The sequence below is a fragment of the Notothenia rossii genome (genome assembly GCF_949606895.1).
Source record: "Notothenia rossii genome assembly, chromosome: 10".
In the NCBI taxonomy this organism is placed as follows: domain Eukaryota; kingdom Metazoa; phylum Chordata; class Actinopteri; order Perciformes; family Nototheniidae; genus Notothenia; species Notothenia rossii.
This window is the reverse complement of record NC_136908.1, coordinates 59743038-59769251: the sequence shown is the minus strand read 5'-3', so window position 1 is coordinate 59769251 and position 26214 is coordinate 59743038. Positions and strand designations below refer to the sequence as shown.

The following is a 26214-nucleotide window of genomic DNA, read 5'->3' as shown; positions in this document are numbered from 1 at the left end:
GGGATTTTTCAGAATATGTGTTCGTGCATGTGAGACAGGCAAATGGAAAACTTCTGAATGTGTGCACGTTGGTTTTTTGTAGCTTTGTAGTGAGTGCATCTGTGTCTCTGATATATTCCCTGCTATTGCAAACAACCCATCACACAGATGCTCAGAGTGTGTACAGTACTTGTGTGTGTGTGTGTGTATGTGTGTGTGTGTGTGTGTGTGTGTGTGTGTGTGTGTGTGTGTGTGTGTGTGTGTGTGTGTGTGTGTGTGTGTGTGTGTGTGTGTGTGTGTGTGTGTGTGTGTGTGTGTGTGTGTTGATACACAACCGCCTGTCTGTGCATATTCCTTCGCATAAACTCACCTTCTCTTTTTTGCCCTAATTCATGCATACGTCCATGTTGGCAGATTTACCTCACGTCAGACTTTAAGTTAAGTAATGTATAAATACAAAGACATATATATTCTTTTTTTTAGTTGAGTGTATCTGCATATGAGTCTGACTGTGTTTTACATGGTTCAGTAAATCCCTGCAGCCTCCCTGCTCTGCTTTCCCCATGACAACAGTGAGTCATTTTCTGTGGCTTACTGTATGGGGACACACACACACACACACACACACACACACACACACACACACACACACACACACACACACACACACACACACACACACACACACACACACACGCACACACACACACGCATACAGACACGCACACACACACGCACACACACACGCACACACACACACACACACACACACACACACACACACACACACACACACACACACACACACACACAGACACACATGCACGGACACACACTTGCATGCACACACACAATAACACACGGCCGCTATCCTTGTGTAAATAAGTCTTCTATGTGCACACTGCAGGGGGCGGAACAACCAAATAACCTTGTACTCTTAAACTCGATTTAAATGCAACATTTACGTATGTCCTGGATCTGAGATAGATGAATTTTAAAAGGTAGTGTGTGTGTGTGTGTGTGTGTGTGTGTGTGTGTGTGTGTGTGTGTGTGTGTGTGTGTGTGTGAATTCATCCCAATTCTTATTCTGTTCATTCAGTCTCTCTCTCAGGCATTCGTGGTGTTACACATGACACATGAATACTGAAGAATGAATTTGTGTATATGATCAAAATGTACCATTTAATACACAGTATGCTCCTGCAGTGCTGATGCATAATGTAGGCTAACATACTGGGGTATATGATGGAACCGTTATATTACAAATGTCTGACATTGAATAGACAACAATATTGGGTGTAATCTTGGACTGCACTAAAAATGTGACCGTGAAAAATCTTATGAATTAACATTTTTAAAGTGAAGACCTTTTTCTGCCACTATAACAGCTGACATGGAGCGAGGATCACAAACGCTGGCCCTCGAGCGAGGACAGACGCTGAGGTCGCTCAGAGGGCACGGAAAGAAACGTGTGTGAGATGGAGAGTGACTAAATGAATGTCTAAAATGTTTAAAGTCTACTCTAGCTACCTGGCTTACAAAGCTAACTAGACAATAAAGCCAAGGTAGTTTATCTTTGTATCTTTGAAGCATATATTTTTTGCAATTCTAACGGCAATTAATTAATGAAATCCTCTGTTGAAAAGACAAGAAAAAGGTATCTATAGATTTCTTCTTTAAGTCTGGACAGATGGTAGCAGCAAGGCAATGATAAGTTACTGGATCCAACTCAATATTGTACATTTCTCTAAAAGTAGCATGCTAGCTTGACAGATGCGAGACGTACAGTAATAATGACGTTTAATATTTATGTTAAAAATGATAGTTTCATTGAGGCAGTCTGCTTTTAATAAAGGCAGCAGGAACTCACAGGCTTTCAAGACAAGTGGTGAAACCGTTTGAATTACAACTTCCACGTCCGTCCTGCGATACCATTGGGTCCAAAAATACTTTTCCCCACAGCCTAACATTGTTATATGTCTTTATAAATCCATAACTTGTTGTATATGGAGTTTCTTTAGAGGGCCGTCTGAATGGTGGAGCTGGGATTTGAGATACATTACAACTCTAGCTTACTCTGGCTGGTTTTCCAACATTGCCTGCACCGGCTTTGAGGAGTAGGTGAGGTAAGCATTACATTTGTTCAGGTACAACGATAAGGATACACACTCTGCATGTTTCACTGGTGTGTGTGTGTGTGTGTGTGTGTGTGTGTGTGTGTGTGTGTGTGTGTGTGTGTGTGTGTGTGTGTGTGTGTGTGTGTGTGTGTGTGTGTGTGTGTTTTTGATATCATCCCAGTGTGTGTGAGCTGACAGGATATAATTTCAGTATGGCTTTTGCAAACTGCACATACTACACACAAACATAAAACACACACTTTGCAGGACCACACATTCAATAGTGTTTCCTCAAACTGGCACAACACACGCACACACACACACACACACGCACACACACACACACACACACACACACACACACACACACACACACACACACACACACACACACACACACACACACACACACACACACACACACACACACACACACACACACACACACACACACACAGACACACACACACACACACACACACACACACACACACACACACACGCATCATTTATTATGGATAACCGTTTGACTTGCTGAGCTGGTGTGTATTTATGTATGTGTGTGTGTGTGTGTGTCTGTCTGTCTGTGTGTGTGTGTGTGTGTGGGTCTGTGTGTGTGTGTGTGTGTGTGTGTGTGTGTGTGTGTGTGTGTGTGTGTGTGTGTGTGTGTGTGTGTGTGTGTGTGTGTGTGTGTGTGTGTGTGTGTGTGTGTGTGTGTGTGTGTGTGTGATAATGCTTTGCAGTGTGTGTGGGTGTTAGAGGTATGTGTGTATTTGGATTAGACTAATCTGTTCAAACGTTGAGTTAAAGGTAGAGGTGGAAGGAAACCTGAGTATTAAGCAGAGATGGAGGATGAGCAGGGAGTGTGACCATCTGTTTCACTGAGAGTTTCCAAACGAGGCCAAGAAGAAATAAAGTACAAAGCAGAGAGAATTTAATGTAGGTTGTATTTTTTGCATTATCACATTGAATGGAAAGCCTCCATATACTGTGTATTATGGCTAGGGATGGCAAATGCTTAGCTACTCAACTGCTATAGAGTCAAGCGTCACTGTTTCAAATGTCCAAGTTTCTTATTGCAGTCAATTTCAAAGGAGCAAGTTCATCTGAGTTGGCTAATGTCCTGTTTCATCTGGTTTGCATTAAGTATTTTAGGCTCATATCAGTATGTAGTGTCTCTACTTTAAAGAGTCCTCTCCTGCTGATGTTCAGGTGTATATCAGTATGTAGTGTCTCTACTTTAAAGAGTCCTCTCCTGCTGATGTTCAGGTGTATATCAGTATGTAGTGTCTTTACTTTAAAGAGTCCTCTCCTGCTGATGTTCAGGTGTATATCAGTATGTAGTGTCTCTACTTTAAAGAGTCCTCTCCTGCTGATGTTCAGGTGTATATCAGTATGTAATGTCTCTACTTTAAAGAGTCCTCTCCTGCTGATGTTCAGGTGTATATCAGTATGTAGTGTCTCTACTTTAAAGAGTCCTCTCCTGCTGATCTTCAGGTGTATATCAGTATGTAGTGTCTCTACATGTCTCCATGCTTTAATGTTCAAAAAGCTCTTTATTGTCCTCATACTGCCTGTGCTGCAGCATCTCTTTTCACCCTCTGTCTGAAACCAGAGCCCAGTCTGCTCTGATTGGTTAGCTGGCCGGCTCTGTTGTGATTGGTCAACCGCTTAGAGATGTCCCGCCCCTTATCACATACAATTTGTTGGAGCACTATAGAAGCGCGAGTACATGGGGAGTGTGTGGGAGAGAACTTTGGGATTTTAATCTTTGCAGATCATTCACAACAATCTACATTACACACTACATTAATTAATCTACAAAAAGCAGAATAGTGCCTCTTTAAAATAGTTAATTTAAGAGTGATTTGTTCTGATGCCAGCCCTGCTGCAGACTCACTCTTCCTCCAGGCAGCAACCATTCTTCCTTCAGTCTTACTCTGATGAGGGGATGCTTTCTGCTCCGGGTGGCTTTTAATGTTTCCGACTATCCAAATTATTTCAGCATGGATGGGGACAATGACAATTAGAAGAATCAGGTTTTTTGTTATTAGCAATTACAAAAAACATGGTTCAACACTAAAATTAGACTTTTAATTGGAACTCTACTCCTGCCTCGATGATTCATTTTTGACCAAGGGGCTGCAAACTGTATTGTGTTTGACTCATAATAGAATAATTGTTTATTAAGCTACAACATCTAAATCAACCCCAAATCTAACATAATCCTCACGCTCACATCATCCCACTTTCTGTCCTATTTAATGCCATAACAAGCTGAAGTATCCTAAAAACAAACTAGCTGGACGACACAAGAGACAGAGAAAGAAATCAAATCAGCCAGATGTGAGAAGATAGACACAGAGGAAGTGAAAAAACAAGAAGTAGCATCCCAGCGTCTGCAGGCGCTGCATGGGTCATGCATCCGTCAGCTAAATATAACTCACACAGAGACGTATTGGAGTAGAAATCAGTGTCTAAATCAGGAGAAAGTGCAGAACACACTGCACTGAAAGCATGTGGGCGTGTATCGATGGGCTAACAGAGAAACACAAACACAGAGAAGGCAGAGAGCATGAAGAAAGATAGAAATATGTCTCCTCTGCAGTCTGTCAAAAAGGTTTTCACTCATCTCTGAAATCTTATGACTGCGCTGGGAACAGATATAACCATTCATCATCATGATCTGAGGGGAACATCAATCAGTGGTTGATAAAACAATCGCTCATGACTTTCAGAAAACACTGACCTATGGGAAGTGGTCTGACCTTTAATATGGACGACTTACAGGAACTCTTTAACTGGCAGCTTCCAAAAACATCCTTTTTATAACATTGACTATTATTGAGTGTTATTAACAAAATGTATAAATGTCCGTTCCCTGTTACTGGGGTTATCAGCCGATCGAGAAAAAAGTTGAACCCACTATATTTGTATCTAAACTTAATATTATTGCCTTCAACCAACCTAAAGTTGAATCTGTTGACATAATACATTTAATTCAACATTTTTTCAGTGTCATCAGATTACTCAAATTCAAAGAGTCTTTATTGCATTATCAATGAATGATACCAACACCCGCATGTCCTGAAGCTCAGTGTAATGCTTCCTCCCCTATCGAAAGATTATCGCCCACATCAGAATGTGTACCTACAAAAATGTACTTTATACAATCCTTATCTTGTCTAAAAAACACAACTCATACATACTCTGCATGCTATCTTTCTTTCCACGTTTGGGACTGCCATGACTTAAGTACTGGTATTTATCAATTTTTTTGTACTGTGATAGCTTGAGTTAGTTAATCAAAAAAGCCTTCCTGGACAAAAAACAATGGGATTTTTCTCATTTTGTACATACTATCACAGCTTTACTGATTTTTTAAGCGTTAATGCAATCGCTTAAAGTGAATAGCTAACATTAAGCTATTAAAACATCACGGTGACATTACTTTGAGTCACCACCGCTAAGCTAAAGATGGCTAATGGTCAGAGTGATGCCGTTTATTAGTCTTATTCTGCGACTTGTTAGCAACAGCCATTTCTATGAGAAAGGACATTCAGCAGTGGGGTATTTACTGACCTATCTAATGTGTCATATGATTTATTCAAACATTGAATTTGAGACGAGCAGCCAGAAGCACCAAAATGCCAACTCATTAATCGGTTTTAGGACTCATTCCTGCATACAGTATACTTCCTGCATCAGTCTCTTATGCATTCATTTGACTTTGACTAACCTTCTTTGACACACTTTAGGAATATTCAGCCGGTAAGTTGATCCTCTGACCTCGGAGCATGTTAAATGTCAGGCAGTGACAGCTGAGTTAGGGACGCAGGCAACCGAGACAGGAAGGCAGACATGTTTTGTCCAAGGCACTGACATTTTGGTGGAAGAGAATGTGAAATATTGGCTGACATTTGTGATAAGGGTGTGTGTGTGTGTGTGTGTGTGTGTGTGTGTGTGTGTGTGTGTGTGTGTGTGTGTGTGTGTGTGTGTGTGTGTGTGTGTGTGTGTGTGTGTGTGTGTGTCCTCATGTGAAGCCTGGGAGAAATGAGAAAGAAAGAGTGAGGAGGAGGAGGAAGAAGATGCTGCAGACTAAACATCCTGCTTTTTGAAAGATACGAGTTCTTACACTTAGGGACTAACCACAGAAAGGGCTTTCGTCCACATCACATGTTTTTTTGACAGAAAGGAACAGACATAAAGCTGGGAAGAGCCTCAAGGTTTGATGAAAAAGTGTATTTTTTATGTCAACAAGCCGAGCCGTGGCTCAATGACTGTACTCACGCTCTCAGACGCACCTGCAGGCGTGCAGAGAGAAAAAGGATAAACTCCATGTCTCCCTAGAAATCCTTCGTGCTTGCCTTTCCGACTACCAGACGGCAGTCAAAGCAGCCAAGGCAGAACACATGTCTCTGTTAATCTCCCAAAACAGCCATAAACCTCAGGTTCTTTTTAATGTCCTCAACTCTATTATTAATCCCTGTGATGTTTCTTCAATTTTGCCATCGAGTACTCTCTGTGATAAGTTTCTTACATTTTTTATCGAAAAAGTATCTGCACACACACTAGTGCTAGATCCTGCTCCTTTTCTGTGCCCTGCTGACTTCTGCCACTTTGAGCCTGTGTCCCTCTCTTCTCTCTCGGATGTAGTCAAGTACCTGCGGCCGACAAACTTCACCTCAGACAGCATTCCCTCTCGCCTTCTCAGAGATGTTTTCTAATCCGTTGGAGCAAGTATTTTATTACTAATGAAGTAATGAAGTGTCCCGGCTGCCTTCAAACATGCCGTGGTCCAGCCACTACTTAAAAAGAAAAATCTCGACCCGTCCATTCTCGCAAATGTTAGGCCCATCTCCCAGCTACCTTTTTTTTAATATCTAGAGCCCTGAATCGAGTAGTCTATGTCCAGCTGCAGTCGGCTTCTAACCCATGCACAGTACTGAAACAGCCCTATTAAGAGTTTTTAATGATCTGCTCCTAGCCGCCGACTCAGGTAGCCCAGCTGTCCTGGTGCTGTTAGACCTGACAGCTGCCTTTGACACTGTGGACCATAGCATCCTGTTGTCACGGCTTGAACAGTCCGCTGGCATCACAGGCTCTGCCCTTGCATGGTGCAGGTCCCACCTGACAGACCGTAGCTTCTCAGTGCAGCTAGGTGCCTTTTCCTCTACTAAAGCCCCTCTTACCTGTGGGGTTCCCCAAGGCTCTATCCTGGGCCCCATCCTCTTTTTACTGTGTACATACTGCCCCTAGGTTCAATTCTCACTAAATACAATATTCCCTTCCACTGCTACTCCGATGATGTACAGATCTATCTGCCTCTCAAAGTAAATGTCAAACACTCACTAAAGCAGTTGATGGACTTCTTGATAGAGATGAAATGGCTGAGGAAAAACGTCCTTAACCTCAACGAGAGCAAGACCGAGGTCATCTTTTTTGGACCACAACCTCCAATGAAAACATCCTCCCTTCTGTCCCGAACCTTGGAGTGACCTTCACTAGCACTTTTAAATTCGACAAGCAGGTCAGCACCGTAGTCAAATCCTGCTTTTTAAAAAAAAATAAGACTATTGGCCAAGACCAAGTCGTTTTTCTCTTTTAAAGACCTAGAAAGGGTTATTAACCTCGAGACTGGATTACTATGGGTATGGACCAGGCTTTAATTAAACGCCTGCAGCTAGTCTAAAACGCAGCTGCACGTCTTCTGACTGGCCACAAAAAGCGTCACCCCAATTCTGGCCTCACTGCACTGGCTTCCAGTTCGGTTCAGAATTGATTTTAAAATCCTTTTATTTGTTTTCAAAGCACTAAATGTGCTGGCTCCGGCCTATACAGCCGAACTCCTCCATCGCTACACCCCAGCTAGAGCTTTAAGATCTGCTGACCAGCTGCTGCTGATAGTGCCCAAGACCAGGCTCAAAACCAGAGGGCACCAAGCCTTCTCAGCAGCTGGCCCCAAGCTCTGGAACACTCTGCCCCTCCATGTGAGGTCGGCCCAGACCCTAGGGGTTTTTAAATCATCACTAAAAACACACTTCTTCTTCTCTCTGGCCTTCTAGTCAGAGCGGAGCAGGACTATTCGCTGTGTTTTTGTTTTTTATATTTCTGTTGTAAATTATTGTCTTTTATTGTGATTGTAGTAAAGTGTTTTTATTACATGTACAGCACTTTGGCTCAACCATAAAATCGCTTTTAAATGTGCTATATAAATAAAACGTGATTTGATTTGTACAATATCTTGAAATCTACGGTTTTATACGGTACGGTGATGTATAAAGCTCAAAATAGCTTCTCCTTTGTTCTCTACAGTGTCCTCATCAGTGCTTTTCTAAAAAGTTGGAAATCTACGGCTATAGAATACGCAGGGTGCTCTCTACTCTATGTGGACACTGGCCCTAATGTAGGACAGATCAGTAGATAATACAATATATGTGGGTTGAGGAAGTGGTTCCCAACTAATATGGCTTTCGTCAGTTTAAATACTCTCTGGTACCCTTATTTAATACTTGCCTGACATTTCTTCAACTATTTTGATTTCATTTGCATACATAAGTTATAAGAGTACAGCATATGTTGTTAGTAATACTGCTTTAACTCCAACATGTCCCTTTCCCTTGTCTGTGAAAAAAAATGACACTTTTGTGAGTTGATTACATTACCCTCTACCAAAGGTTGCCTCTTGTAAGCTATGCACACACTTCAGAGAAGATTTAACGGTCACTTTATTTTTTAGCCCCCTCGTTCAAAGTGTGTGCTTTTGACCCTTTATTTGAAGGGTTATTGTTGAATCGGGAGACTGTCGGCAAAAGGCTGTCGGCAAAATAAATCACTCTGATTGGCTGTTCAGCTTAGCGAATCAGTGCATGAGAAGCGAAACGGAAGTGAAGAAGGCACACACAGATGGGCTATTATTCTTCATTTTCCAGTACCGCCCTAAACATGTTTTCGATTATAAGTCGTGATGTGAAACAGTCTGTGATGGACGAGGGTGAAAATCTAACGCACGCTATTTGTTGTTTGTATATATCACGCAGTCTGTTCCTCTTCTCTCGGTGTATCACGCAGTCTGTCTTCCGGTTGCCTCTTTTGAATGACGAATACACACTACCGCCGCCTGCTGGTAAGGAGAGTTATTGCCACTCACGCATGCGCAGTGCGTACGTGCTACTTGGTCGTGTTCAGTCGGGACGTGTTCTTTGTTGTCAGTTTGGTGTCCCTTAAGGATTTTAAACACCGGGGACGTTGTTTCCAGAAAATATTTGTGTATGGTTTCACACAGAATGCATTTAAATACCCACCCATTTTAAACCAACAAGTTTTTTGGTACAATTATTTTCAACAACCACTCCTTATGTGTTACCTTTCACAATAAAAGACATATAGACATATAATGTTTCAAATGAATATCTCACGTTTTTCTGTAGTTTATTTGCCTTTGTATTTATCTTATTCAGCCTTTAGTGTGGATATGTTTTCGTTTACCTGCCTCCTATTGAAAATATCCAGAAGTCAATCCAAAAAAAAAGGAAACAGATGTTGAATTGTCACATGTTTTTTTTAAAGAATCTATTATAACAGAATATTTTCTGATCAGTGATGATACTTTGCAGACACCCAATACATATATAATCTCTTCAATTCATCCAAAAAAAGTTTGGTGTAAAATATGGGACATTTTTTAAATTGAAACTGTCATCTCCACATGGCTCCATTGATTTAAACTGAGGCCATTGTGTGAATAAAAATAGCAATCCTGCCTCTGGGCTCTGCACTTAGTGTTATCAGAGCGCCATCACTGTAACGATACCAGAAGATTTCTATAAAGATTATTATGTCTGGAAATGGTGACAATGCATGGCAGAGAACATCGATATCGCCTCAGGATGAATCACCCTCACCACTGGGATGAATCTGAGAAAAAGCCACAAAAGAGAAAAAAGACTTACAATCATCATCTTGTAGAAATTACATTCGGACAAAGTATGCGCAGACGTGTCCGAGTCTAAAGAACGGCTCGGAATATCGAGTTTTATTATACATTTATACATTTTAGTGGATTAAAAAGCTCTTAACCAAATTGAGGTTGAGCATTGCTCCATGCATGCACACACACACTACAATACACACATTACACTACAGTACAGCATGCTGCAGGGGCGCTGCAAGGCATTCTGGGATGTGTCTGGCAAGCAATATGCAGTTATTTTTCTCCCACACCTGCAATCTAAAAAGCCCTGCGGTAATATCCTGTTATAACCTGGTGATATGAATCATTATCTAAAGAGTATTTGACCTACAGCAATAATGTGGTTCAAGAGAAACCAAGCAAATACACAACCAGATTTGGAATTAAAATAAACAAAGGTGGGAAGTACATTTACTCAAGTATGTACTTCAATAGATTAGATTACTTTGCTTGCATTATGTAATGACAATAGAGTGTAACAACATTAAGAGGGTCTAACGAGAGTGCAAACAGTCAGTTATACACACATCTTCAGGAAGAAATCCATCAGGATTATAATAAAAAATTTTTTTTAAATTGACTGTTAAACACCTGAACTGCTGAAACAATTTCATAACATTCATCTGCTACTTAGTAATTATTATCTATTATCTAATATATCATTCCAATAACTTGTATATAGACTCGTATTGCACTATTCCTCATTTTTTCTCAATTTTTTAAAACATTTTAATATTGTTTAAATATTGTCTGCTTATCTGTATTATTGTGTTGCATTGTTGGAGAAGCCTGTGACCTAAGATTTTCAACGAGATAATTACTCTGCAGCTATGTTAGTTTGACAATAAAGAACCTTGAACCTTGAACATCTATCGGCAGTAAATACAATTTAGTGCTACTTTAAACTTCTACTACATTTAAAAGATAAATAATGTCTTTTTACTATTTATTTTACAGCTTTAGCTACTTTTAACAAATGTATCTCTAAAAATTAAACTAGTGGACTAACTCTTTCTCACAAAAGAGTAAAATATTTTGAATATTTCACAAAAAGTCAATAAGAACGTTGTTTTATTGACAGTAAAATGCTATTGAATGCAACAATATTATCTAGAAATGTCCCATATATAAATATAATTATACACAAACATAATAATTTATGAGCAAAGCATCTGCATAATGTTTTCTACCATTGAGAATAAAACAGTTAAAACCCTGTAGGCTGTGCTGTAACCAAATGAAGGACACAGTCAAGGACACCCAGTAGACGATGTGACAACATGGAGCAATACAGAAGAATGCAGAGTCTCGGTCTTTCAGTTTTATCCTCATTGCTCTGGGAATACTACCTTCTTACCTTTTGGCAGGTAAGCCTTTCTTGAAGAGGCACTGTGCCAGGAAGAATAACAAGAACCTGAGAGTGTGTGTGTGTGTGTGTGTGTGTGTGTGTGTGTGTGTGTGTGTGTGTGTGTGTGTGTGTGTGTGTGTGTGTGTGTGTGTGTGTGTGTGTGTGTGTGTGGGGAGAGGGTAAGCAAAAAAAGGGTAGGTTGATGTAGAAGAAGAAGAAAGAGGAAGTCTTAAGGGAAGGAGGGAGAATGTGAGGAACAGAGGTGATGTTAAGATACCCCGCTGTTTCTCTCTTTGACAAGAGGGCCACAATTACCACTCACACACACACACACACACACACACACACACACACACACACACACACACACACACACACACACACACACACACACACACACACACACACACACACACACAGACTCTAAATGCACACACGTTTTTCATACTGTAAGTAGATGTTAAAGTCAGGATAAAAAAATAACGTGTACACTCTATCATGCAGGTTATCATCGTGTTTCTGACAAGGCGTGTCGTAAATGACATATAGCATTAAACATTTCTCGCTGTAGTACAGAAATGTCACTTCTTATGGCCCCCATCTTCCTCTGATAATGTGACGGGTCTATTTTCGGAGAATGCCACAGAGTGTGTTTGTGCAGGTATATATCATGTTGAGCTTTCTAAAAAAGTAGACATGTCTTCATTCCAGTTTTGACAAACTCCCAGCATGCTAGCTGTGTACACATAGCAGCTGAGATATTGTAGCATGTTTGTCCAGGTTTGTATTTATGTGCTAGTGTGTTCATATTCTTTACTTTGTGTCTAAGTAATGTCAGGAAAGGTATATCTATCTTATGTTGAATTGAATGTGAGTCCAGAAGTGGAAGATGAAATGTTGTTAGCTGAACATATTAGCATGCAGTCAGGCGTGGTTACTGATTACATTTTGACAGGTGTTAACTGTGTTCGTTATTCTCGCGTCCAGGAGAGAAGATTTAAAAAGGAGTCTCTGAGAAGGTCAAATTGGGTACTTTAATTAAAAAAGGGTGTGTTACAAGCAGAATATTATTCAGTCAGAGGAGAGAAGAGCTGCAGCTCCCTCTCGCAGTCCTGGCCGTGAAGAAGAGCCTCCACAAAGCTCCGTCACCTGACTATATATGTAATTAGGCTCCTCCTCTTCAATGGCGGCTGTGGCGTAATCTTCCGCCCTCCTTTCACCAATGTCCGATATCGCACATAACAGAGGATTTTGACATTTTACATTCAATACATAACTAAACACGCCTTGTCCCCTCATATTCTCTTGCATCACTTTTCATTCATTGCATTTTAATGGCTTCAATCGTTACTTTTCCTTAAAACCTAAAGTCAAGCTACTGTTGGTATTTCGGAGATCCTTTCCGGAATAGCTTTTCAAAATAAACTTTAACCACAGGCGGAAACTAACCGGAAGTATTTTCACAATAAAACGGTTATAACATTACTGGTGTTTAATCTATTTTATATCATTAAATATTGATTTTAATTTCTAACACAGGGAAGTAGCAACTAATACATGTTTAAGGTAACCCTCTCATACAGTGGTTTATTTAGACAACATAAGCAACCGTTGTGTTTATGTTCACTTACGAGTCCAATATTCCCTCTGATTTTGTACCTGTTTTGCTCTACACCAACTCCTGAGGGAAATATCTCTCTGTTTAGCTGCTAAAGGTTCCCCCATATTGCAATTTGATCTATTTTTAACATATGAACATTGATAATAACACCTTTTAAAGTGATAGTGGTGTGTACATCTGCATGCTTGTTGTAAATAGAGCTTCAAACTGTTGTATCTACTCGTTAAAAATGTATTTGATCACAGTCAGAGTTACACAAATTCCAGTTCAAACATTTTCAATTACTGAATTCTCGCCTTTTCTTTTCCATTATCCAGCCCTCGTCCCCTCCTGCAGATTCAACAATGCCGTGAAGTCACACCTCAGAACAGCAGGGGTCCCCTCCCTCCTTTACAAACCCCTCTTTCCTTCCAGAGGCGTCCTTGTGACACAGCGGGGGGGCCGACAGGAAGCATCTTTACAAGGTAGATGAATTTGTCGGTTGATATCTTTCCTCTCACTCTGAAAGACAATATTAAATGCTTCATTAAAATGTAAAGTGATCATTTATCCTGGTTCATGTGATTTGACACTGACCACCCGAATGGGAAAATGTTAATTGTTGATCAGAAAATGTATATAAATTGGATATCATGGTCAAAATTGATTTGTCTAAAGAATTAGCTATAACTTCACCAGCTCATTAGATTTTGAATTTGGACTCATCATTGCTTCTCCCTAGGTTTACCTGCATTATAAGCAAGTCTTGACATATTTATTTAATATCATGCTGATTCTGTTTAATTGGTTTTCACCTCCTAATCTCTCACTGTCCGCGTGCTGATTGGCTGTCTGTCTCCCAGTTTGTTCCCTTTCTGTCCCTGTATCTCCAAAAGTCCTTATTCTCTGCTCCTTTTGAATAAACTTCCCTTTCCTCCCTTTCCTTCCCCCTCCCTTCCTCCAGCAGCAGTATCTGCCCAAACGAGTCAGCCTGCCCCTTAGTCTCGATTTGTCTCGCTTTTGTCCTTCTGAGTTTTGTTTCTTCTCCATCACCCATTTCCCCCCACATCTCTCTCTCCATTCTCCCCATCCAGCCAGTGTGTGTGTGTGTGTGTGTGTGTGTGTGTGTGTGTGTGTGTGTGTGTGTGTGTGTGTGTGTGTGTGTGTGTTTGTTTGTGTTTGTGTGTGTGTGTGTGTGTGTGTGTGAGAGAGAGAGAGAAAAGGGGCGACAATGTGTTCAGCCTTTCAGCCGGTTTGAAGCCAATCAATGGCAGCTTATCAGGATGTTCTGTGCTCTGCAGCTGAATCCAGAGGCAGATAGGAAGGGTCTGTCTCCGCTGGACGCAACAGGGGGTGGAAGAGGGAAGGCTTAACAAGTGTGTGTGTGTGTGTGTGTGTGTGTGTGTGTGTGTGTGTGTGTGTGTGTGTGTGTGTGTATGTGTATGTGTATGTGTATGTGTGTGTGTGTGTGTGTGTGTGTGTGTGTGTGTGTGTGTGTGTGTGTGTGTGTGTGTGCCTGATGTCACGGAGGAGGAGAGAGGAAAGCTTGTCTTTGTGTCAATCAGATGTAGCTTGTGAGATTTGATGTAGTGGATGGGTGTGTATGTTTTTATTGAGATACATGGTGGGTGTAAAGTACAGCTGCAATTTCAGATTTTCATTATCAATTCATCTGAGGATTATTTCCAGGATTGATGCATTCATTCTGGTGCATAAAACCGTGGAAAATAGTGAAAAATGCTCAGCATCCATTTACAAGATGTGGTGTTGTCATTGCTCTTTATTTCCGACTTCGAGTCCAACACCCACAGTTATTAAGTTATAAGACAATGCAGAACTGTCACATTTAAAAAGATGAAACCATTAAATGTCATCAAAAACAATATATCAAGGTATCTACTTATTATGCCTGTCAAGCTCTCCATTCTTACATGGGAGTTTAAGATAATATTGTTAAAGGTGGGGTAGGTCATTTTGGAGAAACCAGCTCGAGTGCGCTAGAATTTGAAAATACACAACCGGAAAAAATCTGCCACTTCCTTACAGAGCCCCTCCTCCAACACACATGGACGCGCACATGACCAATGAGGGCACGAGATAAGTTTGTGCACAGATGGAAGGCTGACAGGCAGGTAGGCCATCCAGTTATTTTAGCCGGCCCATATTTTTTGTGTATTTTTTGTCAAAGCACTTCAGATATTCATTGCTATCGGGATGTTAAGAGCATTCCATGGAATATAACAGAAAGTGATCTCGAGCCGGTTTCTCAAACTTACCTACCCCACCTTTAAATCAATAAATTTTTTAAGTAGGTGCTGGATTTGAGTCAGAAATAGACAAACAAAAGGCACTTCTGCCGGTTGAAAGTGCTGTCTTTGCCTGACTTATTTGACAAATTGCATTTATAAACATCGAACCCTGTCAAACACGGTGAGCCATGAGGATCCATGTAATAAAGCATAGATCTTGTACTTATCAACACCCTGTTCTGCTGCCTAGTTTACATACTTGTCTTCTACGAACAGTCCAATGTGTTCTGCAAACATAATGCCAGTATTTAATATTATTTTTTAGTATACAACATGCTACTTGGTCTTTTAAGTAGGCCTAATGGTGATTTAAGTAGCTCCTGTATTAAGCGAGTTAGCTCGGCATGCTAAAGTTTGCAGAAGGACTGAAATACAATACAGCGCTTTGATATCCACAATATTCATTTCTTGGACGTTCTATGTCGCTGAATTAACTCATGCTGATACATATTTTTGTCACCTCGGACTGTTCTAATTTTCCATGACTTATCCAGTGTTACTGTCCTCACATTTCATATCCAGCCTGAACCATAAATGTGTCATTTTGTACTTATTTTTGATATTTTATTTGAACTTTTTATGTGAGCACAACAAGAGCAAACAGGATTGACTTGTAGAAAATGTCGAGTGATAACTTTCTTATATTGCAGTATTGCAGAATCAAAATATTGCAATGTCAGTTTTTCCAATATCTTGCAGCCCTGTATGCAGCTCACATAAAATCAAACACTCATTGTTTAATGCATTATTTACACTTTTCATGCTGTTATTGGTTTACTGACTGCTATAAAAGACCGCATTTCCGAACTGTTTACATGGAGTATTGTTCTCTCCATACCCTCCTCCGCTCCATCATGTGGAATCCAAAGCTTGACAGACTTGCTGTGCTACAGTTGCTAAGCTGTAACAATCACCTTTGTGTGGATGCACAGAAAGGGATGCATTATTGTTTGATTGGTAGAGAGAGAATGAATGAATCAGTGTGTGTAATTGTTCCACTTAGGCTTTGAGCCAACTAGCTAATTGTAAATCCAAACCATACCCTGCATTAAGTTAGGTTAGGCTCCTTTCAAACACAAACGCACCCTTTAAAAGCAGCTGCTTCTCCTGTGACTTCACCATCACTATGGTAACCGCCACAGCAACAAGTTACCCCAATGACTTTTCTGTTGTTTTGTGTGTTTTGTGGAATAGCTTCCTGCTGATTATCTCCACAGCAGATTGAGGCTGTGTAAACGTTAGCAATAAGACAGACTGTTCCTCGTATGCTGTTCTGATTTACCAGCCTATTACATTTTATTAGAATTCAAAGTAATTGCTTCAGAAGATTCTCCCCCTTGATGGAAATCGGATTTTGGGCAGAGTGGTATCTCCCTCGTCGTACAGAGGACCAGAGGAGACTAATTGGGGTTTCAATTAGGGCTCTGTCGCACCAGACGCCTTCTCCTCTCCCTCTAATTAAAACTTCCAACCGGGTAATTATTAGAGGAGATGGATGGACGTGGGGGGGGGGGAAGAGGCACATAAAAGATGGAGGGGGAGGCAGGGAATGACAGGAGGTGGATATGGATTGATGTAGAAATGGGTATTTTTCTTTCAGTTAACAGACACATTGTCCCGTACTTTATATAATGTGCTGGAAGTGCCATGTCTGCAAAAAAATAAAAAAAATAAGTGATTGTCAGATAAAGGGACGATATTTGAAAAGGATATGAGGAATAGAGGTTATATATAAGAATGTGGATACAATAGAAAATGTTAGGGGGGAGATAAAGGGACCAAGATGGACGTGTGAGGGTTCTGATTAAGGAAACGATGGAGGGGGAGGAGGGGAGGAAGGCCATTAAAGAGAGGGAGGGAGGCTCAGATCTCAAAGGAAGGGCGATGGGGGTAGAAGAGGACACAGAGGAGAAAGATCAGACTCTAATGATCCGTCTGCAGGCTGCGCCACGTGTGTGTGTGCGTGTGTGTGTGTGTGTGTGTGTGTGTGTGCGCGCGCGCATGGATCAGTGGTGGGTAACCATGGCAATAAGTGAGTGTAGCTTGTTAGACGTGGTCCATCAAGTAGTTCACAGCAGGTGGCTGTCTGTGTCCGGCCTACACACACACACACGCATGCACGCACGCAAGCACGCACGCACGCACGCACGCACACACACACACAAGCACGTACACACACACACACACACACACACACACACACACACACACACACACACACACACACACACACACACACACACATCAGTCCGCGATGTGGCACACGGCAACTACAGGTAGAAGAACAAAGGAACAGATTGGACCACACACTCTTTCTCATAAATGTTGCTCAAAGCTCAAAGCTAAAATCCGGCTCATTTACATTTGAAAGCATTATTTTGTTTAAAATGTTCATTAATGTGCATTGTCCCGGTTCAAATAAACGATTAAATGAAATGAAGTCTCAGTACACTGAGCGCAGTGAGAGAGGAGAATGTGTGTGTGTGTGTGTGTGTGTGTGTGTGTGTGTGTGTGTGTGTGTGTGTGTGTGTGTGTGTGTGTGTGTGTGTGTTCGTTACCGAAAGACAGCATTGCCCAGTCTCCCCTAATCCCCTCTGTCAATGCAGGACGGGGCAACTGAGCCGGAACAGGAGTGTTTGTGTGTTTGTGTGCAGTTTCCATTCGTCAGCAAATTAAATTAAACTAGTGGGATCAATAAAAGAAGACATTTAGGGAAAACGTATGGAATTAAGTTGTGTATTGTGTTTTTCAACGTTTATTTATACTGCCCAATATCACACAGTTAGTGGGGGGGAAATGTAAGAAACCTCGGGGAGAGCAACAGAGGAGGGACAGACGGTCGGACGTGCAATAGATGTTGTGTGTAAATTAAAAGACAATACATTTACAACATAGTTAGTCCAAATGCTTGAAAGATGCAGGAGGAAGAGTCCTCTGGGTGTCCTCAGACCACTTCTCAATGACGGAATAGCAGAGCGAAGTGCATGTGCTAGAATGAAATTACAGGTTTTACAACATAATACAATGATAGTATCTATGAATAGGCCCATATTACTGCGGGTCCAACATAAGCATTAGCTGGCAGTACAAAAGACATGCTAACCTTGACTTAAACATTGTTGCATGACTATGACATGACATGACCATTAATTGAAACTGAAATAAATAATCACATCACATTATTCTAGCTGGAGAGTCTATTTATTGTTTTTGTCCACACTGCCCACTCCAGTTGACACAAAGCCGGCAGAAGAAGTCACATGATGCAGCAGCAGTGGGTGGACTAGTTATTTGCTCTGTGCTGCCCTTATCAGACGAGATCAGACCAGCTTTGTTATTCGATTCAACTTGACAGTGGAAACAAATGAGAAATAGCAGCTGTGTTTCTTTACAGCCAGTTACAAGTCTCTCAAAATGAGGTTTCTTCTCCTTTTCTTACAGTAACACCCACCATCCAAGGCTCTTACTAATAACTTCTTCTAGCTGAGTTTTTATGTAACCATGAATCCTCAAAACAGACCTGAGTCAGCAATGAACGCTTGCTAGAGAGTATTGTTAAAACACAGTATGAAGCCAATGCCCAACTGTGTGTATCACTGTGTGTAACTGAGCGCTACAAGTGCAATTAAGATGCTCTTATAAGCCCTCATACACTCATACACTATCACAGATTGCTTTCACAGCGCTCTTTAGATTCCTCAGGTGAATTCATTTAATGGCACACTGCACCGAAGATGCAATGAACCCCGTGCTGAGAAAACCTCGGTAACAGCGTATTCACAACAAATAACTTGATTTCTTTACTCGTCAGAGGACACATCTCTACAGCAAATAAAGATACAGAAGGGTGAACTAATATCAAATAGTTTTACCTTTTGGAGCATTCAAATAATGTGAGGAAACATCTTCTAATAAGAAACAACACAGCTAAATCGAATCAAATCAAGTTTTATTTATAAAGCACATTTAAAAGAGATTTTTGGTCGAGCCAAACTGTACATGCAATAAAAACACTTTACTACAATCACAATAAATGACAATAATTTACAACAGAGATATAAAAAACAAAAACACAGCGAATAGTCAGGTGTCGTGCTCCGCTCTGACTAGAAGGCCAGAGAGAAGAAGAAGTGAGTCTTTAGTGAGAATTTAAAAACCCCAAGGGTCCGGGCCGACCTCACATGGAGGGGCAGAGTGTTCCAGAGCCTGGGGCCAGCTGCTGCGAAGGCTCGGTGCCCTCTGGTTTGGAGCCTGGTCTTGGGCACTATCAGCAGCAGCTGGTCAGCCGACCTTAAAGCTCTGGCTGGGGTGTAGCGATGGAGGAGTTTGGCTGTATATTTCCATTTAGGGCTTTACATTTTTTTTTTTTTTTTAAATCAATTCTGAACCGAATTGGAAGCCAGTGCAATGAGGCCAGAATTGGGGTGATGTGGTGACGCTTTTTGTGGCTAGTCAGAAGACGTGCAGCTGCGTTTTGGACTAGCTGCAGGCGTCTAATGGCGCATTTCCACTGCAGCGGGTAGCCCCGTTTAAGCGTCCTTAATCGTCCTCAAGCGGCCAGGCCAGTTTTTGGTGGCCTTTCCATATAGCGTAGCACCGGCTAGCGGGTACTTTTTCCGGCCCCATAACATCGTGGTTCTATCAGGCCAGGGGGTGACGACGTTCCTACATCTCATTGGAAAAAAAAAAGCCGATCGCCCCGCCTACACTGCGTTGCTACCCCAGGTCCTAAACTGTAATGGAAATGCGCCACGGCCTCGGATGGCCAGCGAGGCAGCCCGAGGCCTGAGCGAGGACGCTTAGGGACGCTTAAACGGGGCTACCCCGCTGCAGTGGAAATGTACCCACAAACAGAGCGTTGCAGTAATCCAGTCTCGAGGTAACAAAGGCATTAATAACCCTTTCTAGGTCTTTAAAAGATAAAAACGACTTGGTCTTGGCCAATAGTCTTATTAAAAAAAAAAAAAGGATTTGACGACGGTGCTGACCTGCTTATCGAATTTAAAAGTGCCAGTGAAGCTAGTGGGAAACCAAAGGATATTTAGCAGGAACAATGGAAATGATACAGAGTCTTTCAGAGGATGGATCATACCCAAGTAGAACCCCTATTTTGAAAATGACAATACTGCAAAGTCTTAATAACTTAATAACTTTAGTGGTTATTGGACTGAAAGCTTCTGCCATCAAGAACTAATTGGATATTAAGGGACCAATTTTGTTGAAATGTGCCAATGATAATTAAGTTGTTAGAATAATATGAACTAATATATTATATTCTGTTATGTAGCCTGATGAATAGCTTGCTTTTGTACTCAATATAAGAAGGTGGTCTCAAAATATAAGAACATCTCAACCTTTCAAAATAAGCATCATATATATCTACATTTATTCAACGTTTGTTATATTTTCCCTTACTTTGTGTTGTATTTGCACGTGTATGTCTATCCTGTGTTTTGCCACTACTGTACTAATAATAACGAACGTGGAGAAACTTTCTGAAGACCTTCTCATGATTGTTTTTTCAACTCTTAAGTCTAAGCTAAATGATAAACTGCAGACAAAGCAGTAAGCGTCAGTTTTCTCTCAAAGGACTTTAACAATGTATTGATTTAAGAGTGACAACGAAGGAGAATTATATGCAAACATGTCTTCAGGGCAGAACAATAAGTCGATTTCTCACTTTGCTACCGAGCATAACTTCGAGCCTCCCATATATTCCAGCTCTGGCTCTCGATATGACTGATCTGGGATGCCTTACACAATAAACACAGTAGTTTGTCACAGTGTGAGGTGTTATATGAGGGCTCAAAGGGTTAGATGACTGTGCTGAGTAAAGTAATTACCTCTCAGAGAGGAGTATGTGGTCTGACAGTGTTTGTAATTGTAGCTCCTGGGACTTCTTGCTTGTGTGTGCATCAGTGTGCTTTAATGGCTGCTTTATACTGAGTTGCCAGCAAGTAACAAAAGCTCAGTGTCACCGTCTGTATATATGCCACTTAAGAGGTAGTGAAGCCTACATCTTTTGAGTGTTTGCATGAGACAGCCATATGTTTTAATCTGCAAGTGCTGAGCTTTTTGTTCTGTGCAAGTAAGTGGTGCACTATGGGTAATGTATGATATGTCTTATCCATGTGCTAAGCCGCGTTCACACCAAGTACTTTTCCCACAAAGGTTCCTGAGAACTACGATTTAGTTGCGTTCACACCAAAAAGTCCCAGGAACTAAATTAGTTCTAGAGAACCCTTTTCACCCCCTTTTCAGTCCCTGCTAGAGAGCAGGGACTTTCGTGGGACAAAAAGCTTCCTGTGTCTGATTGGCTGGGCGGAATGCAAACCACTCCCCGTCAAACTCCCAAAAACTTTTGTGAAGCCGCCATTTTATTATTCTCGCATTGCATTATTAGCATTAGCATTAGCCCAGCGCAGAAACGCAGAGAGACTAACTTATTACAACACAAAATAAAACATGGGAGCGGTGGAGATCAGAAGGTGTCGGTGTGCTGGCCGTTTACTCTGAAAGCTTCAGTAGAAGCTGCTGGGAGTCCCAGCAGCTTCTACTGAAGCCAGTCCCCAACTCCGGGGACTTCCGGCCGGGGATTTTGGGTGGCAGTATACGCCGTGAAGTTGTTTGCGGCCTGCCAGTAAATCCAAAGCAGAAGAAGAAGAAGTGACGTCAGCGGCTTCATTTGCCTAATCCACCCCCAGGAACTAATTTCCGGTGTGAACGCGGACTGTACTTAGTTAATGAGAACTAAAGAGTTCTCATGAACCTTGGTGGGAAAAGTACTTGGTGTGAACGCGCCTCTAGTGACTTGGATAGATCATGAAATAGCTATGTTAGGGTTAGGGTTACATAAGCTACGTACGTTAGGTAAACCATGACTTTTGATTTTACGGCGGATACACAACTTGGTCTTCTGGGTGAATGTCACATGTTTGTTTGAGACTTCTGTCCACTAGTGATGGGAATTACGACTCTTTGAAGGGAGCCGGATCTTTTTTTTAAGTGGCGGTGGAGATTATTTGTTGACCCTGCTTCAAATGATATTTTGGCTTTTTGACAAATGTTGCACTCTGCTTGATCATTGCCTAGGTTTTTGTTGAAGTGCATCCAAATGCTGCTGAATTTTCGTGTTTGGCTAATTTTTTCACCCGAAAAACACGTCGTCTACCCGTACCACTTAAGAACGTTAAAAAGAAACGGATCGTTCGTGAACTACTGTCCAGTGGTGTAGTGGGGATTGTTTTAATGGGTGGACGGGGTGGTGGGTGGACGGGGGACGGGGGACGGGTTTGGGGGACCTCTGTGTCGCCTGTCAGCGCAATTTACATGATGCCGTTTAGACAATATAATAATAAAGGGCGGTGCCGGCTGTCAGCGAACCGATCCGGCTTTTCTGCGTGACTATAACTCAAATGCGGGACATATAGTCTCAATGTGTGGGACGCGGGACAAATAATAAAAATGCTGTGTGTGCAGTCCCACACAGTGCGGGACACCTGGTCACCCTACAAACACACACGGTGCTGCCCCTCACACACACACGCTTCAAATCCAGTTGCATAAATGCTTGAGCTACGTTTTTATTATAATTACTGTGAAATCTGCCTATTATGTTTTCGTCATTATTACAACAAGCACACACTTGCAACTGATAACACTGGCAATGATTTTAGATGTATTAGACTATTAAAAAAAGACATCAAATAAGTGGGGGTACGGCGCCCACTACGCCACTGCTACTGTCCACGCCGAACAGTATGACATTGGTATGACATACACATGAAAACCAGGCATGTCCAAGTAATACCAGCACAGCACGGTGTCAATGTTATGCTATGCTATATTGAGCAGTAGTTTGACCCTCTCTACATGTGTGCAACTGTTCAACACTTTAATACTTTTAAAGAGACACCTTTTTTATGTTATATTGTGTGTTACATTGTATGTGATTGGCTAAATGGCGGGATATTTCCAACACATCTCCAAGCATGTTGAGTACATCAACCACTTCCTTTTCTGTCTTTAAATCCCATCGTCTTAACCTGACTAGATAAACGACGTTGAGAAATAGCGACATGTACGATGGTTTTTTATCCACACTCGTTCAACCAGAGCATGGCATAGACTTCCTTCCTACACAAACTTTGATTAGAAACCAGCCCACACTCTCCCTCCCACCCACCTCTGTACAATCCTCTATAGAGTAAATTGTATTTATCTTTAAGCAACGTTAATGCATTCCCTGATTTCCCGAGAGTATTTCCTCTAATGGTGAAGCAAAAGTTGTCTGACAGCGGTGGAAGGCAGCATCTGCTAGCTGCTAATGTGACTTTTGGGGTGTAGCGGTTAAATGTGGAGCTAATGAGCTAAACGCTAAACTTTTGCAGGCGTGCTGGAGTCAATGGCTTAGACACATTTTGCTAAGCAAGCTGTTTGGGGTATTTCGTTTTTTTTCACATCTTTTGCTGACATCTTGTATCTCACTGTTCTGCTCTAACACAGTTACAGTGAGCTGGGTCTAATTTTGCCGAGAGTGCAACTATTCCTCACCTCTAATGATTGTAGCTGATAACAGGAAACTGTTTTATGTTCAGGACAAAGTGGTTACTGGCTTATAAGTTATTCCTTTATCAAGCAGGTGGTGTGCTGTCAACTCATCACGTACAGCAGTGATACCAAAAGGCCTTGTGAGCTGTCGTATCAGGGAAAACACAGATGTTACTCAAAACATACAGAATGGCTCAGGTGCATTAAAGAGGTCACATTATACATTGTGTTTTTTCCATTTCCTGTAGTGGTTTAAAGGTTTTTGTGCTTATAACTGGTCTGCAAAGGATAATATTGTTTGTGTGATAGAGATTATGTAATGTTTTTAGTGTTTGTTGATTGTTATATACCTGCCAGAGGACTGGAGACGGAAATTAGCTATTAGCTATAATCTGGCATAATTCATAACTTCTCTTTTCTCAGATTCATGTATTTGTATGCATGGTCCTCTTTGAAATAAATAAATATTATATATCCCAAAGTTAATGCCGACACATTCGCCCCCTGGCTAACACGTCTCAAATTGCCATTTGAATATGTTTTTGTTTTTGAATATCTCTCGTTTTGGACTGAGGCTCTCCCCTTTTCTTGAAACTCCATCATAAGAATCAATAACATCTTGGCTGAGTAGACATTTAAATATTTCATTATGTCTGTACATTGAGACAAGCCATCACTCTCTGCTGAAGGGCTGCATATTTAACTTGCTTGCTGGCCTTCTGTCATTTGCAGGCAGAATTTAAATGTAGTGTTGTGCCCTGCAGGGGAACGGAGACACGTTTAAACATCTTAAACTGAAGACGGCAAATGTTCTTTGTATAAATAATGCATATAGAATCACTGTGTAAAAGTGTCTTGATGCATGTTTTAAACTTTGCCGTCAGATGTTTCTGGAGTAGTGTTCTTGCTTCCAGGGAAAAAATAATTTCAGGATTCAGTTAAGGTCATCTCTAGGCTATACATAATATACAGAAACCCAACAGAAAAAAATGTATGACTGAATTAATCAAAATACTGTGGAGTCCAACTTAGATTTTAATTCTCCTTAATCTTTCTTTTGAGGGCATATTAATGAAATGATATTGATATTTTTGCTCTGTCACTGAGAGTATTTCTTAGGCATACAGTAACCCTTAATAGCCGATTAACACAACATGTTTTAAAACCCTTTTAAAAGGCACAAATATGCCATTAGCTATATTAGCTGTCCCTTTTTACAGCATTCAGCATGTGGGAGGACCCATCCTGCATCAAGATTATAGAAGAAGAAGCCTGTTAGCTTAGCTTCCTAAAGTCAGCTAACTGCTGTAGTTTACTGGTTAGATAGCGTTAGCCTCCGATCTTTTTTCTGTGTCAGGAGCACACCTTTGGTTGCAATAAGCTAGTTGGCTTAGCTTGCTCGGATTAGTTTTGCTATATTTTTAGCCTACAGGGCTGCCAACATTTGAGTTCAGCTTGGAGTGAGATTTTCTTTTAAATATTGAAGTTAAATGCATCAACCTGGTGCACTTTGAGAGCAACATGAATTTATGGTAAACAGATTTTCTTTTTCTTTAGTATTTCATAACTGTTTTTAATTTATTCTCATAAATGGTGACCAAACCGTTTGAGACCCACTGAGATAACTAGACTAAAGTTAACTATCTAAACAGAGTCCCTTACCTCACTGAGCTGCAGTTATCTCTCTCAGTCTGACAGGACAGAGCTCTCCCTTTCCTTGTTTTAGCTTTTAATATCCGTTAAGCTAACCAGATGCTAACAACAACAATACAAATAGTGAGTTTGGTAGAAATAAGCTGTATAATAGTGATTGAATATTATTGTATTCTATTTTTTCGGAGTTGCACTTTGCAGACGGTCCCTGAGCACTCGTTTCTTCACAGGCTGCAGATAGAGACCAATGTAGTGTGTCCAGCTCGGAGGACGGCGCGTATTGGCTTTTTTTGATCAAAATGTGATTGTAGTTTGTTGTCAACCTTACCACGGTACTTAGGAGACGTCATTTGTGTCTGAATAACGTTTTGTTCATGAGTTATTGATCCGTGAAATCAGAATCTCCCAATATCGTTCCAACTTTACTGAACTAAGCCGGAAGACTGTCTCATTTCGTAGACCGCTCGGTTTGCTGTTCCTTCACTTTATTTTTATATTTATACATTTGTTTTGGACGAAAACTTAGCGTGAGGAAAGGCAAGTGTGGCGTGAGTGCGTGAGATATGGGTTAATTGCGTGACTCTCACTCTCAATGCGTGAGTGTTGGCAGTCCTGGCGTTAGCTTTGGCGCATTTATCTACGTATGTCGTTAGCAAGATTATGGCACGAGTATGTCGTTTTTGGTT

General features: G+C 41.2%; 1 protein-coding gene across 1 annotated transcript in view; it reads left to right on the top strand.

Annotated features, from left to right (window-relative positions):
- LOC307022601 (uncharacterized protein) overlaps positions 1-26214 on the top strand; it is a 138027-nt gene that overhangs the window by 56218 nt on the left and 55595 nt on the right. Inside the window, exon 3 of the mRNA XM_079655445.1 lies at positions 13355-13501. Within this exon, the coding sequence (XP_079511571.1) occupies positions 13355-13501 (147 nt within the window). The remainder of the gene's footprint in view (positions 1-13354; positions 13502-26214) is intronic.